Raw genomic sequence first — 13291 nt, forward strand, 5'->3', positions numbered from 1 at the left:
GTCTACCAATCTCTTCTGAACCGTTGGCACTTGGTCAGAGACACATAACCAAGAGAGTCTGCGCGTCCTTACACTCATGGCGGCGAGTCTGGATGCAATATCAAAAGAACCTTAAGTGCCCCTGGCCAGATACTTCCTGTAACACCAGCTGCTTACAGGCCAACTGGTGAAGCTCCATGGAGTGCTCCCGAGGAAGAGAATCTGCAGAACTAAATGTACTGCGTAGCAAAGACTTCAAGTAAAGGCTCATGTAGAGCAGGTAGGACTGGATGTGAGTGATAAGCATCAAGGCCTAAAAAGTCTTCCTCCCAAACAAGTCTAATGTCCGAGTCTCTTTACCTGGGAGAGCCAAGGCACGAGCCCTGGAGCTCCTAGATCGTTTGAGGGTGGATGCTACAACCAGAGAGTGGTGAGGCAGTTGTGCCCTCTCGAATTTGGGAGCATTCTGGATACAATACTGTGTATACACCTTTTCAGGTGCGACTTGCACTCAGAGGGGAATTCCCAGTTCTCCGTCAGTTCATCTTTAAGGATAGAGTGCAATGGTACTGTGACCACTTCCTTAGGAGGCAACTCATAGTCCAGAACAGATAACATCTCTGCCCTGGGCTTCTCTTCTGTCTCCAACCTAAATGGGATGGCAGAAGCCATCTCCTTGATAAAGCCAATGAGAGACCCTCAGGTGAGGAGGGATCAGAAGGAACCCCATATGACTCCTCCTCCAAGAAGTAATGAGAGTCCTCGTCTGAGTCCTGTGAGCAATCCCAGTCAGACTCCTCACCATACTCAGACTGGACTGAGTGATTCTGTGCCTGCCCCTGGGGAAGCTTCCTCCCCCAACATCGACAGCAGTACTATATGGGTCGATGTGAATGCCAACACCAATGCAGAACCTGTACATGCCCTCGATGTCGGGTCTGATGCTGACCTGTTAATGCTCTGGGCTCTGATTGGCCCTGGAGTTCAAAATCCAGCCAGGAGGTACTTGATTTTTTTCCAGTCTCAGCTGGAGAGTGCAGAGGGTAAACATCTCTGCCCTGAGACCCTGTTCAAGACCTGTGAGCAGTTATTTTCCTGAAACTCCCCAAGCGCTACCCAGGTAGTAGCAAAGTGTTTAGATAGCTTTAATATTGATCCTTATTCAGTTACCTGTTATTGCTTGCTGTCTTTCCACCTGTTTTATATCATTCGCTATTCTATTTTTCTGATAATAAACCCATTAGTTTATTAGCTCTGTTGTCCTATACTGACTAAGAATCCTGGTGGTTTGTGTTTTGAGCCTGTGGGTGCTTTTTATGAACTGTGGGACCCCTGAGAGTGTGGCCCCAGTGTTCTTAGAAATCGCCAGGAAATAACCTGAGAGTGGAAGACTCGCCCAGAGGTAAGCAGTACCCAGTCAGTGGGAGGAGGGTTGCTGGTGTAGCGCACATGCCCAGGTGCAGGCGGGCCTGAGCAGTGCTGGGGACAGATCCTCCAGGTGGCCGCAGGGTTAACCCCAGGTGGGTGCTAGGCGTTTCCACTGAGGGACCTGCACTCATGCACTGGGTGGGAAAGAACCAGGGCACGTGTGGTGGGACACTGCTAGAAATATCTATAATCATCTCATGCTAGTCAGTGTCTGCACCGGGCTCTCTCAGATGACAACACCAGATATGAGAATACGAAGGCCTGCTTGTCCTTGGAGAAAGTAATTTACTTAACAACTGAGAGCAGCTGGTGACAACAACTCTAATGAGAACAACCCCTTTACCAACTGACACTTTTTTTTTTGGAGGGGGGGGGGAGGAGGGGAACCATCAACACAAACTGTTTAGCAGAAGAAAAATGTACATAAATGCACAATTTTGGTAACCTACCTGTCTTTTGTACGTTTCAAGCTGACTTCGAGCAGCATTAGCTTTTCTCAGCTCCTCTTCCAGGCTGACTGTGTTCTGCATGTATACAGTGTTCTTCTCCTCCAAGAGTTTCACCTGCCGTCTCAAGTCTCCAAGATCCTCAAGCTTCTTTTTATACGACTCCACTTGACCCTCCAGCTTAGTAACTTTATCAGAAGAATGCCTGAGCAGAATCATGATAAATTCAACCAACTTCATAATGCTAACTTCACAGAATCTGTTGCAGCCCCATGTTATCAAACAGATTAAGTTGTCAGAAACAACTGAAAGAACATAACTCTTTCTAGTTTGCTATTCTAAAATTCTAATTGCCAAAACCGAAATATATTTTACTCAACAAGTGGGGCTTGGTTCATGAGTTTTTTTCTAACCCCTCTGCATGCAAACGTATATGCGTGCACACATTATATAAGAGAGAGTGCAGAAGGGTAGTTTTTTACTATGGAAGCAGTTGCAGGGGATACTTTTTGGAGGTAGAACAGTTTCCAGAGTGGTGGGGCAGTGGCTAATTACGAAGGGGTAGAGGTGGGAGTAATCTGAACAGCATTGGGTGGTTGTGGAGAGTAGTTATTCTGGTGTGGGACAGTTTTGGGGATGGTGTGTCAGTTGTAGAAGAGTAGTTTTGTGAGATGGAGGCAGTTGAGGGGTTGGGAGAGTAGAGAACAGAGAAAAGCAGTTTGGAGGTAATGCAGAAAGCTGCTGTGGGCAGAAGTGCATGGTTAACAAGCGGTCTATGTGCTTGTTATGGGCCACAACGCAGAAAAGATCTCGGCGCTGAAGTTAACTCACTTGGTAGATATCCACACACAGGATATTAAAATGCACGGTATAGCTAATCTGCAGAAATACAAATATATTTAAGCTCTGCACAGATGTCTATCAGGAAACGTACACCAGGTCTGAGGCAGCATAAAAAACTAAGGAGAACCCACTGACCCAAACCCCCTGCCACAACATAGCTTTCTGCAATGGCCCTGACATTCCAGCACCCCCTAACCTGACTCCTCCCTCCAGTTTCTTCCCAGGGTGTACCATGAAGAGACAGAAGCGATGCCCACTTGCTCCTGCTCTGGTGCCAAAATCCTTCTAGAAGTGGTTGTGTACCCAATTCTTAAGGACACATATATTGATCGCTTTAAGGTAGACCAATTAGTCAACTTTGTGGAGAAAATACTTGAGCTGGTGAAAACAATTAACAAATCATTTCAAAATGTGTAGGTAGATTGGATTGGCTTCTGGACAGAAAGTTTTCATGTTGGTTAAGGAATAGAATCCACATTAGTGGAACATGTTGATCGGATGTGTTGAAGTCTACATTGGATCTGTAGGCAGCTTTTGATAATAGTTGATCATGTTACATTTTCTGGAGATAGGAGTAGCATGTACCTCTTTGGAGTGATTTAGTCTTTGTTGGGAAGAATCCATCAAGTACGGTGGGGTAATATATATTCCTCTTCTAGGCTAATTGAGTTTGGGATACCACAGGGATCCAGTTTATCCCCTATATTTAATGTGTAACTGCAACCATTAGCAGGATTGAGGACATTGGTCTGTCTTACTATATATATGCATATGATATACACATCTGTTGGGAAAGGGAAACAGGATGGGGATAGCATTTGATATACCATCTTTCTGTGGTTACAATCAAAGCAGTTGACATATTATATACAGGTACTTAGTTTGTATTTGGGGCCATGGAGGGTTAAATGATTTGCCTACAGTCACAAGGAACTGAAGTGTGAATCAGACCCAGTTCCCCAGGTTCTCAGGTCACTACACTAACCATTAGGTTACTCATCCACTCCTGCATGTTCTTGGATAAGGATGGTCCCAGAAAGCAACAGGGCAAACAATCTGCAAACTCCAAAATGATGGCAACAAACAAGACCACCACAAAAAAAGGTCAAACCAAAGTTTACTAAAACCACACAGATTCACACTGTCTGACACAGGCTGTGTTTCACAAGACTCTAGTTTTTGTATGCCGACACTAGAAGTCCTTGGCTATTTTCGTCAAACCGGCATTTTGATATAGTACTATAGTTTAGAGCCCCTGATGCAGCCCTTATGTGGGTGAAACACAGCCTGTATCAGGCAGTGTGAATCTGTGTGGTTTTAATTAAAAAAAATTTTTTGTGGTGGTCTGCTTGTTTGTTGCCATCATGTTCTTGGATAAGGAACAGGTTGTAAGGAGGGTTAGCAGGAGATTGAGAAAAGTGGAAATATGGTTATGTAGGAACAACTTTAAATTTCATCACTCAAAGAGAGTGTTGGCTTTGCTACACAGGCTAGCCTCTTGACAGTTTGCTCAGAAATTAGGCTGTCTCTATCAGACTAAGACTGAAGGAAGAGGATAAAGTGTTGGTTTATTTTTTAAGATTATTCCTGGAGTATGGAGAAAGATTGCAGAAGTGACTAGGAAGTGCTGGTATCATCTTTGGAATATCTACTACCTACATTCCTATTTTGTGCACGCACAGTTGGCTGCAGTAGTGCATGCATGGATAACTACTCAAATTTTATACTGTAATTTGCTGTGAGGATGCAAAAATATCAGATATGGACGTTAGTTGATTCAAAATACAGCCACAAATTACAGGCACTAAGCTATAGGAGAACATTCATCCTGTTTTATCAGTGGAGTGGTTTCTTGTATTCAGCACTATAGGCTGGTTCAGGCCTAATGGTCACCTCAAAAGGGATTACTAGAATTGCCTAGGGGCACTTAGTGCCTTTTTGTTTCTGGGTCCTACTTTACGTAATAAACTTCCTGAGGAGATCAAAGATATAATTGATATCTTGCAGTTTCAAATATGGTATAAGGCTTGGTTGTTTATATGGCAGCTTCTGGAGTGTGATGAGGAGTTAGGGGTTGGCACTTAAAGCTCTGTATTTTGGGTTATGATTTTATATTATAAGACATCTTGTAGCTTTTTGAAGAGAGTATAGGTCAGGACAGTATGCTACAAGAGTGCCTTTCTCTCACACATAATGTACCGAAGTAGCCTATATAAGAAAGGTACTCTCCCAGGTGCACTGGGCCATAAATCTTATCTAAGACATCACTGCTCTTGACTGCCTGTACAGGGGGGTATTTCATAAAAGAGCACCTATGTGAAATGTTCAAAAGCACATCTATTTTATGGAGGCAACATACACAGCTATGGAGAAATTAGGTCTTACCTGCCAACTTTCTTTCCTTTAGGCATCCAGACCGGTCAAGATGCTTGACCATCTGCTGGTAGGAGTGAACAACCCTAGCGTCTTGACTGGTCTGGAATGCCACTAAGAAAGTGCCTTTTTTTATTTTGACTTATATTCCATTTAGTCAAAAAAAAAAAAAAAAAAGACTATCTAGAGCAGATTACAAGACATCTATAAAAATCAAACATACACTAACAAATATTAACATACATTTCATCAATTTCTGAAAGCCTGCTCAAATAACCAGGCTTTCAAAAGCTTATGACAATACACAATCCTTCTGCTTCGTCAAATTATCCAGCAGTGAATTCTATATCATGGTGTAATATGGAACTAACAAATCCCAAAGATATTTAGGTCCATCGCAAGCAAGAGCTTTAAAATTAAAGCACTAGCTTTAAACACTGATCTTTGTTCTACAGATAGCCAATGCAGATTAGAAAGAAAAAAAAAAGAGAGAAACAGTTGAACATGCTCATCTTACAAGAAAGTTCAAAATGCTGCTCTGCTTTAAGTGCAAAGCACATGTTATCGTAGCAAGCAACCTGAAAGTGTACTGCAATATACCAAAAGAAAAAATTAGTGAATTACCTGATAATTTTCTTTCCTTTAGTCCCAAAGGATCTGTCTAGACAAATGGGTTGTGACCATCAGCCAACAGGTGGAGACACAGAACACTGAGTTGTGCTTTATAAGTTCCTGTGCATAGCAACTGAGCCAGTATTTGATAACAAAGCAATGAAAGAGGACGACTTACAGAAAAGAAACTCCAGCCTTTATAAAGGATAACCATGAAATGTAGAGCAAAACTAGTGCCTTAGAAATAACAGAACTAGAAACACTATAAATACATGAAATGCCATAGAACATTGAAAAATCAATACTATCACAGAAGGGCAGGCTCTGGACTGATCCTTTGGGACTAAAGGAAAGAAAATTATCAGGTAATTCTCTAATTTTTCCTTCCATTACATCCCAAGGATCAGTCCAGATAAATGGAATGTACAAAGGCAATCCTTAAGAGGGGAGGGACTGATTTCCCTGCAGTGAGAACTGTGGCCCCGAAAGAAGCATTCGCCCGAGCAGACACAACCAGATGGCAACCCTTAACAAAAGAATAAGACGCCATGTCACCAATCTACAGATCTCTGCCAATAAAATCACCCTGGACTCTGCTGAAGAAGTTGCCAAAGACCTGGTAGAGTGAGCTTTAACATGCACAGGAGTAGATTTACCCATCAGAAAGTAAGCAGAAGAAACAGCCTCCTTGAGCCATCGGGCCACAGTTGCACTGGAGGCTGCCTGAAATCATTGATAGCAGAGACATAACACATAAGGATTCACTTAACATCTAAACAGACACAAGGAAGCGTATTCTGCAGAATAGACCTCCCTTGAAAAAGAAGGAAGAAACAGTCTGACATGAAAAGGAGATAAAAATTTTGGTAAAAAGGACAGAACTGTCCATATCAAAATCCCCGAAGCAGAAAAACGGAGAAAGAGATCCCTCCAAGAGAGAGCTTGAAGCTTTGAAACTTTCCATGTCGACAAAATTGCACTAGAAAAACTGCCTTTAAAGTGAGTTTTTTGATAGTTGCTGAACAAAGGGGTTCAAAGGGAGCTGACTGAAGGGCCTTAAGAACCACCTGAAGACTCCACTGAGGACAAATAATGCGTAGAGGGGGATGCAGATGAATGACTCCCTTCAGGAACTGCATGATATCAGGGTGAGCAGCTAACACGATATTCTGTATTCTACCTCTATAGCACGCCAACGCTGCAATCTGAACCTTGAGTGAATTGAGAGCCAAGCCTTTTCTGAAGCCTTCCTAAAGGAAGGACAAAAGTTGAGACAAAGCACGAAGTGGAGAACCATCACTCTGTGTAGACCAGCTCTCAAAAGTTCTCCACCTTCTAGAAGAAGACAGAGAAGTGGACCGCTCCGTTGCCTGTAGCAATGTAGTAATAACATCTTCTGTGTAACACTTCTTCCTTAATTGTGCCCTCTCAATAGCCAGGCCATAAGACCTGTAATAAGCCCATCTGTGGAGGAAAAGTCAACCAAAGAGCACTTTCCCACATGAGACGGAGTACTGGCGGAAAAACCCAGTTAACAGCTGGATGTCCGCTAAACAAAAGCATAGCTAGCAAGAACCAGTAGCAGAGAGCTTACCCCACAGCTCACACAAGACTTAACATGCTTAGACATAGTGAATAAAAAATATACTCACAGGAAACTGACATTCTCGTGATTTCCAAAGCACTGAAGCCCAAAATCCAGCACAAGCGTTCCCAAAGAGAACCGCAGTAGCTGATTTTTTTTTTTTAAATAGAGGCTGGAGAAAAACAGAAGGAAAGACAGAAAGAGAGGAAGAAAGTGGCAATGGGGGAGCAGGAAGGGACCTAGACCATTAGATTTACACCTGTAGCACAGGATAATCTCAACCCCAAACTCTACTGAACCTGCAAGCAAGATAGGAGGCCACACCAAAGTCACCACACTGCACAGGAGTTGATATCCTGCCTGCTGAAGATAGCTGCTACGCACAGGACCTTATAATGCACAACTCATTAGAGTTCTCTACCTCCACCTGCTGGCAGATGGTCACAACCCATCTGTCTGGATTGATCCTTGGGATGTAATGGAAACTGACTCTCTAAACTATCCCCAATAGAACACACATTTATACCTGCTCCACAGAAGGTGCATACAATTCAACTCTACCCCCAAAATGCCTACAGATGGTGTCAATAAGCATCTACAATCTTGTATTCATCGATACAATTTTATAAGAGCCATTTTCAGCATGTAAAACATGCTTTATGTCTGGAAAATGCTTTCTAAAGTTATCCTTCTGGTAATGAAGCTACTAGAGAACAGATATAACAAGGTGCAAAAGATCAACCTTGAGTTCACTACCAAGCCACCTCCTCCTCTTCACCCTTCAACCCTCTCCCTCAACCAACCAACCCAGACCTCCTTCTCCTCCTTTCCTGATATCTCCGAGGAGGAAACCGCCCGCCTTCTTTCCTCCTCAAAATGCACCACTTGTTCCTCTGATCCCTTCCCCACCAACTTACTTATCACCATCTCTCCTACTATCACCCCCTCCATCTGTCATGTCCTCAACCTCTCTCTCTCCACTGCAACTGTCCCCGACACCTTCAAGCATGCCGTAGTCACGCCACTCCTCAAAAAACCATCACTAGACCCTACCTGTCCCCTCCAACTACCGCCACATCTCCCTCCTACCCTTCCTCTCCAAGATACTTGAGCGCGCAGTCCACAGCCGCTGCCTTGATTTTCTCTCCTCTCATGCCATCCTCGATCCGCTTCAATCCGGTTTTCGCCCTCTTCACTCGACAGAAACAGCACTCTCTAAAGTCTGTAATGACCTGTTCCTTGCCAAATCCAGAGGCCACTACTCCATCCTCCTCGATCTATCCGCCGCTTTTGACACTGTCAATCATGACTTACTTCTTGCCACACTGTCCTCATTTGGGTTCCAGGGCTCTGTCCTCTCCTGGTTCTCCTCCTATCTCTCCCATCACACCTTCAAAGTTCATTCTCATGGATCTTCCTCCACCCCCATCCCCTTATCTGTTGGTGTTCCCCAGGGATCTGTCCTTGGACCCCTTCTCTTCTCAATCTACACCTCTTCCCTGGGCTCCCTGATCTCATCTCATGGTTTCCAGTATCATCTCTATGCTGATGACACCCAACTGTATCTCTCCACACCAGACATCACCGCGGAGACCCAGGCAAAGGTATCGGCCTGCTTATCCGACATTGCTGCCTGGATGTCCAACCGCCACCTGAAACTGAACATGTCCAAGACCGAGCTTATCGTCTTTCCACCAAAACCCACTTCTCCTCTTCCTCCACTTTCTATCTCAGTTAATAACACCCTCATCCTCCCCGTCTCATCTGCCCGCAACCTCGGAGTCATCTTTGACTCCTCTCTCTCCTTCTCTGCGCATATCCAGCAGATAGCCAAGACCTGTCGCTTCTTCCTCTTTAACATCAGCAAAATTCGCCCTTTCCTCTCTGAACACACCACCCAAACTCTCGTCCACGCTCTCATTACCTCTCGCCTGGACTACTGCAAACTTACTCCTCACCGGCCTCCCACTTAGCCATCTATCCTCCCTTCAATCTGTTCAGAACTCTGCTGGATGTCTCATATTCCGCCAGAACCAATATACTCATATCACCCCTCTCCTCGGGTCACTTCACTGGCTTCCGATCAGATACCGCATTCAATTCAAGCTTCTCCTTCTTACCTACAAATGCACTCAGTCTGCTGCCCCTCACTATCTTTTTACCCTCATCTCCCCTTACGTTCCCGCCCGTAACCTCCGTTCACAGGATAAATCCCTCCTCTCAGTACCCTTCTCCACCACCGCCAACTCCAGGCTCCGCTCATTCTGCCTCGCCTCACCCTATGCTTGGAACAACCTTCCTGAGCCCTTACGCCAAGCCCCCTCCCTGCCCGTCTTCAAGTCTTTGCTTAAAGCCCACCTCTTCAATGCTGCGTTCGGCACCTAACCCTTACCGTTCAGTGAATCCAGACTGCCCCAATTTGACTGCCCCTATCGGACCGACCGTTCATTTGTCTATTAGATTGTAAGCTCTTTGAGCAGGGACTGTCTCTCTTTGTTAAATTGTACAGCGCTGCGTAACCCTAGTAGCGCTCTAGAAATGTTAAGTAGTAGTAGTAACACTCTCAAGATGTGGCTTCACCAGTGATCTAAAAAGGAAATATTATTTGACTTGTCAGCAACCATCAACAAGAATCTACATTTCCTGATTTCATTTGGACTTCCACTACTTCAGTGATGAGGTAGCCATTTAGTTAATAGCAGTAAAGCTACGAAAAAGCTGGTGGTTTCTCAAACCTATCCTAAGGACCTCACAGCCAGTAGGGTTTTCAAGTTATCAATGGAGATAAATTTGCATATGCTGGCTCTCATACATACTCATGATAGATACCTGGAATCTGACTACTACGTCCCCAGGACAGGTTTGGGAAGCCCTGCTAGAAACTAACTAAGCTAAGGAGGCATGAGCTTTCAAGTGAAGAAAGGTCCCTACATCTGATAACATGGACACTTGACTTTGAAAACTCATACCCCGATACACTGGGTAATCCATAAGGTGCCATTTACCTCTTGCATTTTCTACCAAAACCTTAGATGCTTTGATTTAACTTCACATGGGAAAAATAACGAAACTGGAGATAAAATAGCTATTCAAATTAAACTAAGGCTGAATTTTCATATATATGCTATTTAAACTGTCCAATTTACCTGAGTACATCCATTTCATCCTTTAATGATTGAGCCTCATCTGCCATGGTAGTCAGATCTTCATTCTGTTGCCGTAGATCTGAGATTTCCTTTTCTAGTTCTTCGCAGCGTATTCGATAATCATCCTTAGCTGCCTCTAGTCTGAAACAACAAAATATCTTCAAATCTTCTGCTGACTCATATCCATCCCGTTTCCCTCTCTATAACTTGAAGGTTAACTACTTTTTGTAAATACAGATACTAAGGAGGCAATTCTATAACTGAGTGCCTACTTTTAGCACCACTTGTGCACGTGAATATACAGAATACTTGTAAGCTTGCAGGTAAGTGTACATTTATGTTGTGCAAATGGCAGCAAAACATTTAAGCGCTTATTCTGTACAAACATGCATAAGTGGCACAGCATGTAAATACAAAGGGGGTGGAGCATGGGAGGGGTATGGGTGAGGCTGCCACTTATGGGCACTACTTATAGAATACTTAAGTTATGAACACCCTTGTCACATTTAGGAGACCATAGTTAAATGGCTTCTAAGGCTGGTGTAACTGCAGTTACTGAGATTTTTGTCACCTAGACCAGCGTTTCCCAAGTCCGAGTCCTGGAGTACCCCTTGCTAGTGTTAATATATGGCCTGGCTTTAAGGCTACCACTGGAATAGTGATGGCCAAAGCTATGCAGCCTAAAACAACTGAAAAAGTACTGACTAGGCCAAACAACAAGTAAATGATTTAATATTTGAGAATCTGCAAAAAGCAGGTCTGAACAATGAGTCCTGCCACAAATTGGTACAATTTTTAAATCAAATACAGCTTATTATTTTTGTATAAAATGATACAGAGGTCATACAGAGTTCCTAAGATGGTATGAAAAGTATTGCAACAGGGAGATGTGACACTGGTATCTCAACCGCAAGATAAGAAAAACAACTTGTTCCCAAAACATGCTGATAAGACCGCATGGGAAAGTATCATGTAAGAAATTGAGAGCAAGGTATCTCACCATGTACTTCTATGGAGAGGTTTGTGTATAAAAGAGGGGAGATTTTGCCTTAGTTTCGGAGTCCTCCCCAACGCTTCTCTCAGACGGCAGGGCGCTGTGCAGATGAACCCAGAATCTGTCTGATGTCTGTATTTGTATCAACTTGAAGACTTGTCTTAGGGTAAGGAATAAAATGTACCTATCTATTTAAACCTATCTCTGTCTTTATTTTTATTGATTCTATCTTCTCTTTACCTTACATTTAGCCTACAAGGTAGATCCCATACAAGTGACACTCAGTTTTGGACAGAAAGCAGTAGTTATGGGAATTAGTTTTCAATTACGGCTCCTAATGCCACCCCAGAACAGACCCCCTTGTGATTGGGTGACAATGGAGGTTAGAGAAACTATACAGAACCTGTTATATGAAATAAGTACCTTTAGTCCCCCAGTGTGAAAGGGGCAGAAAGAGGTCTTTAAGAAAGGGGCATTTAAACACTAGTCAGGTTTTCAGGGTATCTACGATGAATATGCATGAACTTGATTTGCATACACTGCCTCAATTATATGCAAATCTCTTTCATACATATTCATTGTGGATATCCTAAAAACGTCACTGCAAGGGGTACTCCATTGACCAGACTTGGGAAACACTGACCTAGACATTAGTATTCTGTAACAGCATCTGGGCACCTAAAAAGGAGACACCCACTTACTGAAGTAACACATCGAGGAAACATGGGATCTAGACTTACTATTTCTGACAAATGGGTTAGAGTTGAACAGACTATTTCAATTGTGCTCTTAAATTTTCCATAAATCAATGTAACTTTCCTACCTCACTGTCCATCCCTAGTTGAACAATAAAGCAGTGCTAACAAAAGGACAGGCCCTATCAGAAAAGAGATCTGAATAGCTGTAAGCAGTGGAGCTGGTGAGTACTGCTACCTTGTAGTAAACAAGGGATACCAACCCTCCCAAGGTCTTATCCACTAACATGTTCTGAACAAGGAAAATCTGTATATTGGGGAACAGGGCCCTAAAGGAGAGTAGAATGAACACCAAATGAGTCAGAGCACAGAACACACTACTGCCATAGACAAAAGATTGAAAGGTGATGTATAGGGTTTATCCACTGCCCTAAAGATCACACTAACTGATAAAAGAGATGAGAGCATCAGAATAGTGTTGATAAAGGCACCATAAGGATGAGTAAGGAGCTCTTACAACTATCCAGTCTGTGAAGCAGTGAGAAGATGTTTGTTGAAATGGAGAATACTGTCCAAAGGAGACCAAGAGCTATATTACTTACAAAACTGATTTTTTTGCAACCACCCTACCTTAATTATGGGAAAGCTGCCCTGTTTTCATTTTTCTTTTGCACACACTTGTTAGCCTATTAAAGAAGGAACTGTGAAAGGTCTTCAGTCTTTTCCCCAAGTGTGTTTAACCATATAATATAGTATCTCACTATCAAAGGACCCTTTAATGGTCTACATGCCATGAGAGAAAAAAAAAACTGAAAGTAGAAGAGTATTTTTGCCCATAGACACCATTTTAATTGTTATGTATCAGCCTTTGGGGTAATCCTCAACCTCAGTATACGAGAGGTACAGAACATTGTTTAACACTCTTAAAGCCTCAGATTCCTTAAAATCTTGATCTACAGGAATTATAGAAGGTGGGGGGAAATTTGGCCAAGCAGTTTCTGCAGTGCAGGGGAGCAAAAAGAGCAAAGGGGATCCACTTGCAGCTGCTCCTGAATCTTCAGAGTAGGACCTCATAACTCGGAGCTCTTTCTGAAAATGTTGCTAAGAGGACCTTTAATTTACACTTATTCCATTGACATAACAGCCCTTTCCTTCCTATCTTCCTTCTCAACAGTCTCTTCAACATCAAC

General features: G+C 43.2%; 1 protein-coding gene across 2 annotated transcripts in view; it reads right to left on the reverse strand.

Moving 5' to 3' along the window:
* Positions 1-13291, reverse strand: part of HOOK3 (hook microtubule tethering protein 3) — a 253534-nt gene that overhangs the window by 99907 nt on the left and 140336 nt on the right. For both annotated transcript variants that reach the window (XM_030194473.1, XM_030194474.1), the window contains exons 10-11: positions 10413-10553; positions 1857-2058 (exon numbers count right to left, since the gene is read on the reverse strand). In XM_030194473.1, the coding sequence (XP_030050333.1) occupies positions 1857-2058; positions 10413-10553 (343 nt within the window). The remainder of the gene's footprint in view (positions 1-1856; positions 2059-10412; positions 10554-13291) is intronic.

The sequence above is a fragment of the Microcaecilia unicolor genome, chromosome 2 (genome assembly GCF_901765095.1).
Source record: "Microcaecilia unicolor chromosome 2, aMicUni1.1, whole genome shotgun sequence".
Taxonomy (NCBI): domain Eukaryota; kingdom Metazoa; phylum Chordata; class Amphibia; order Gymnophiona; family Siphonopidae; genus Microcaecilia; species Microcaecilia unicolor.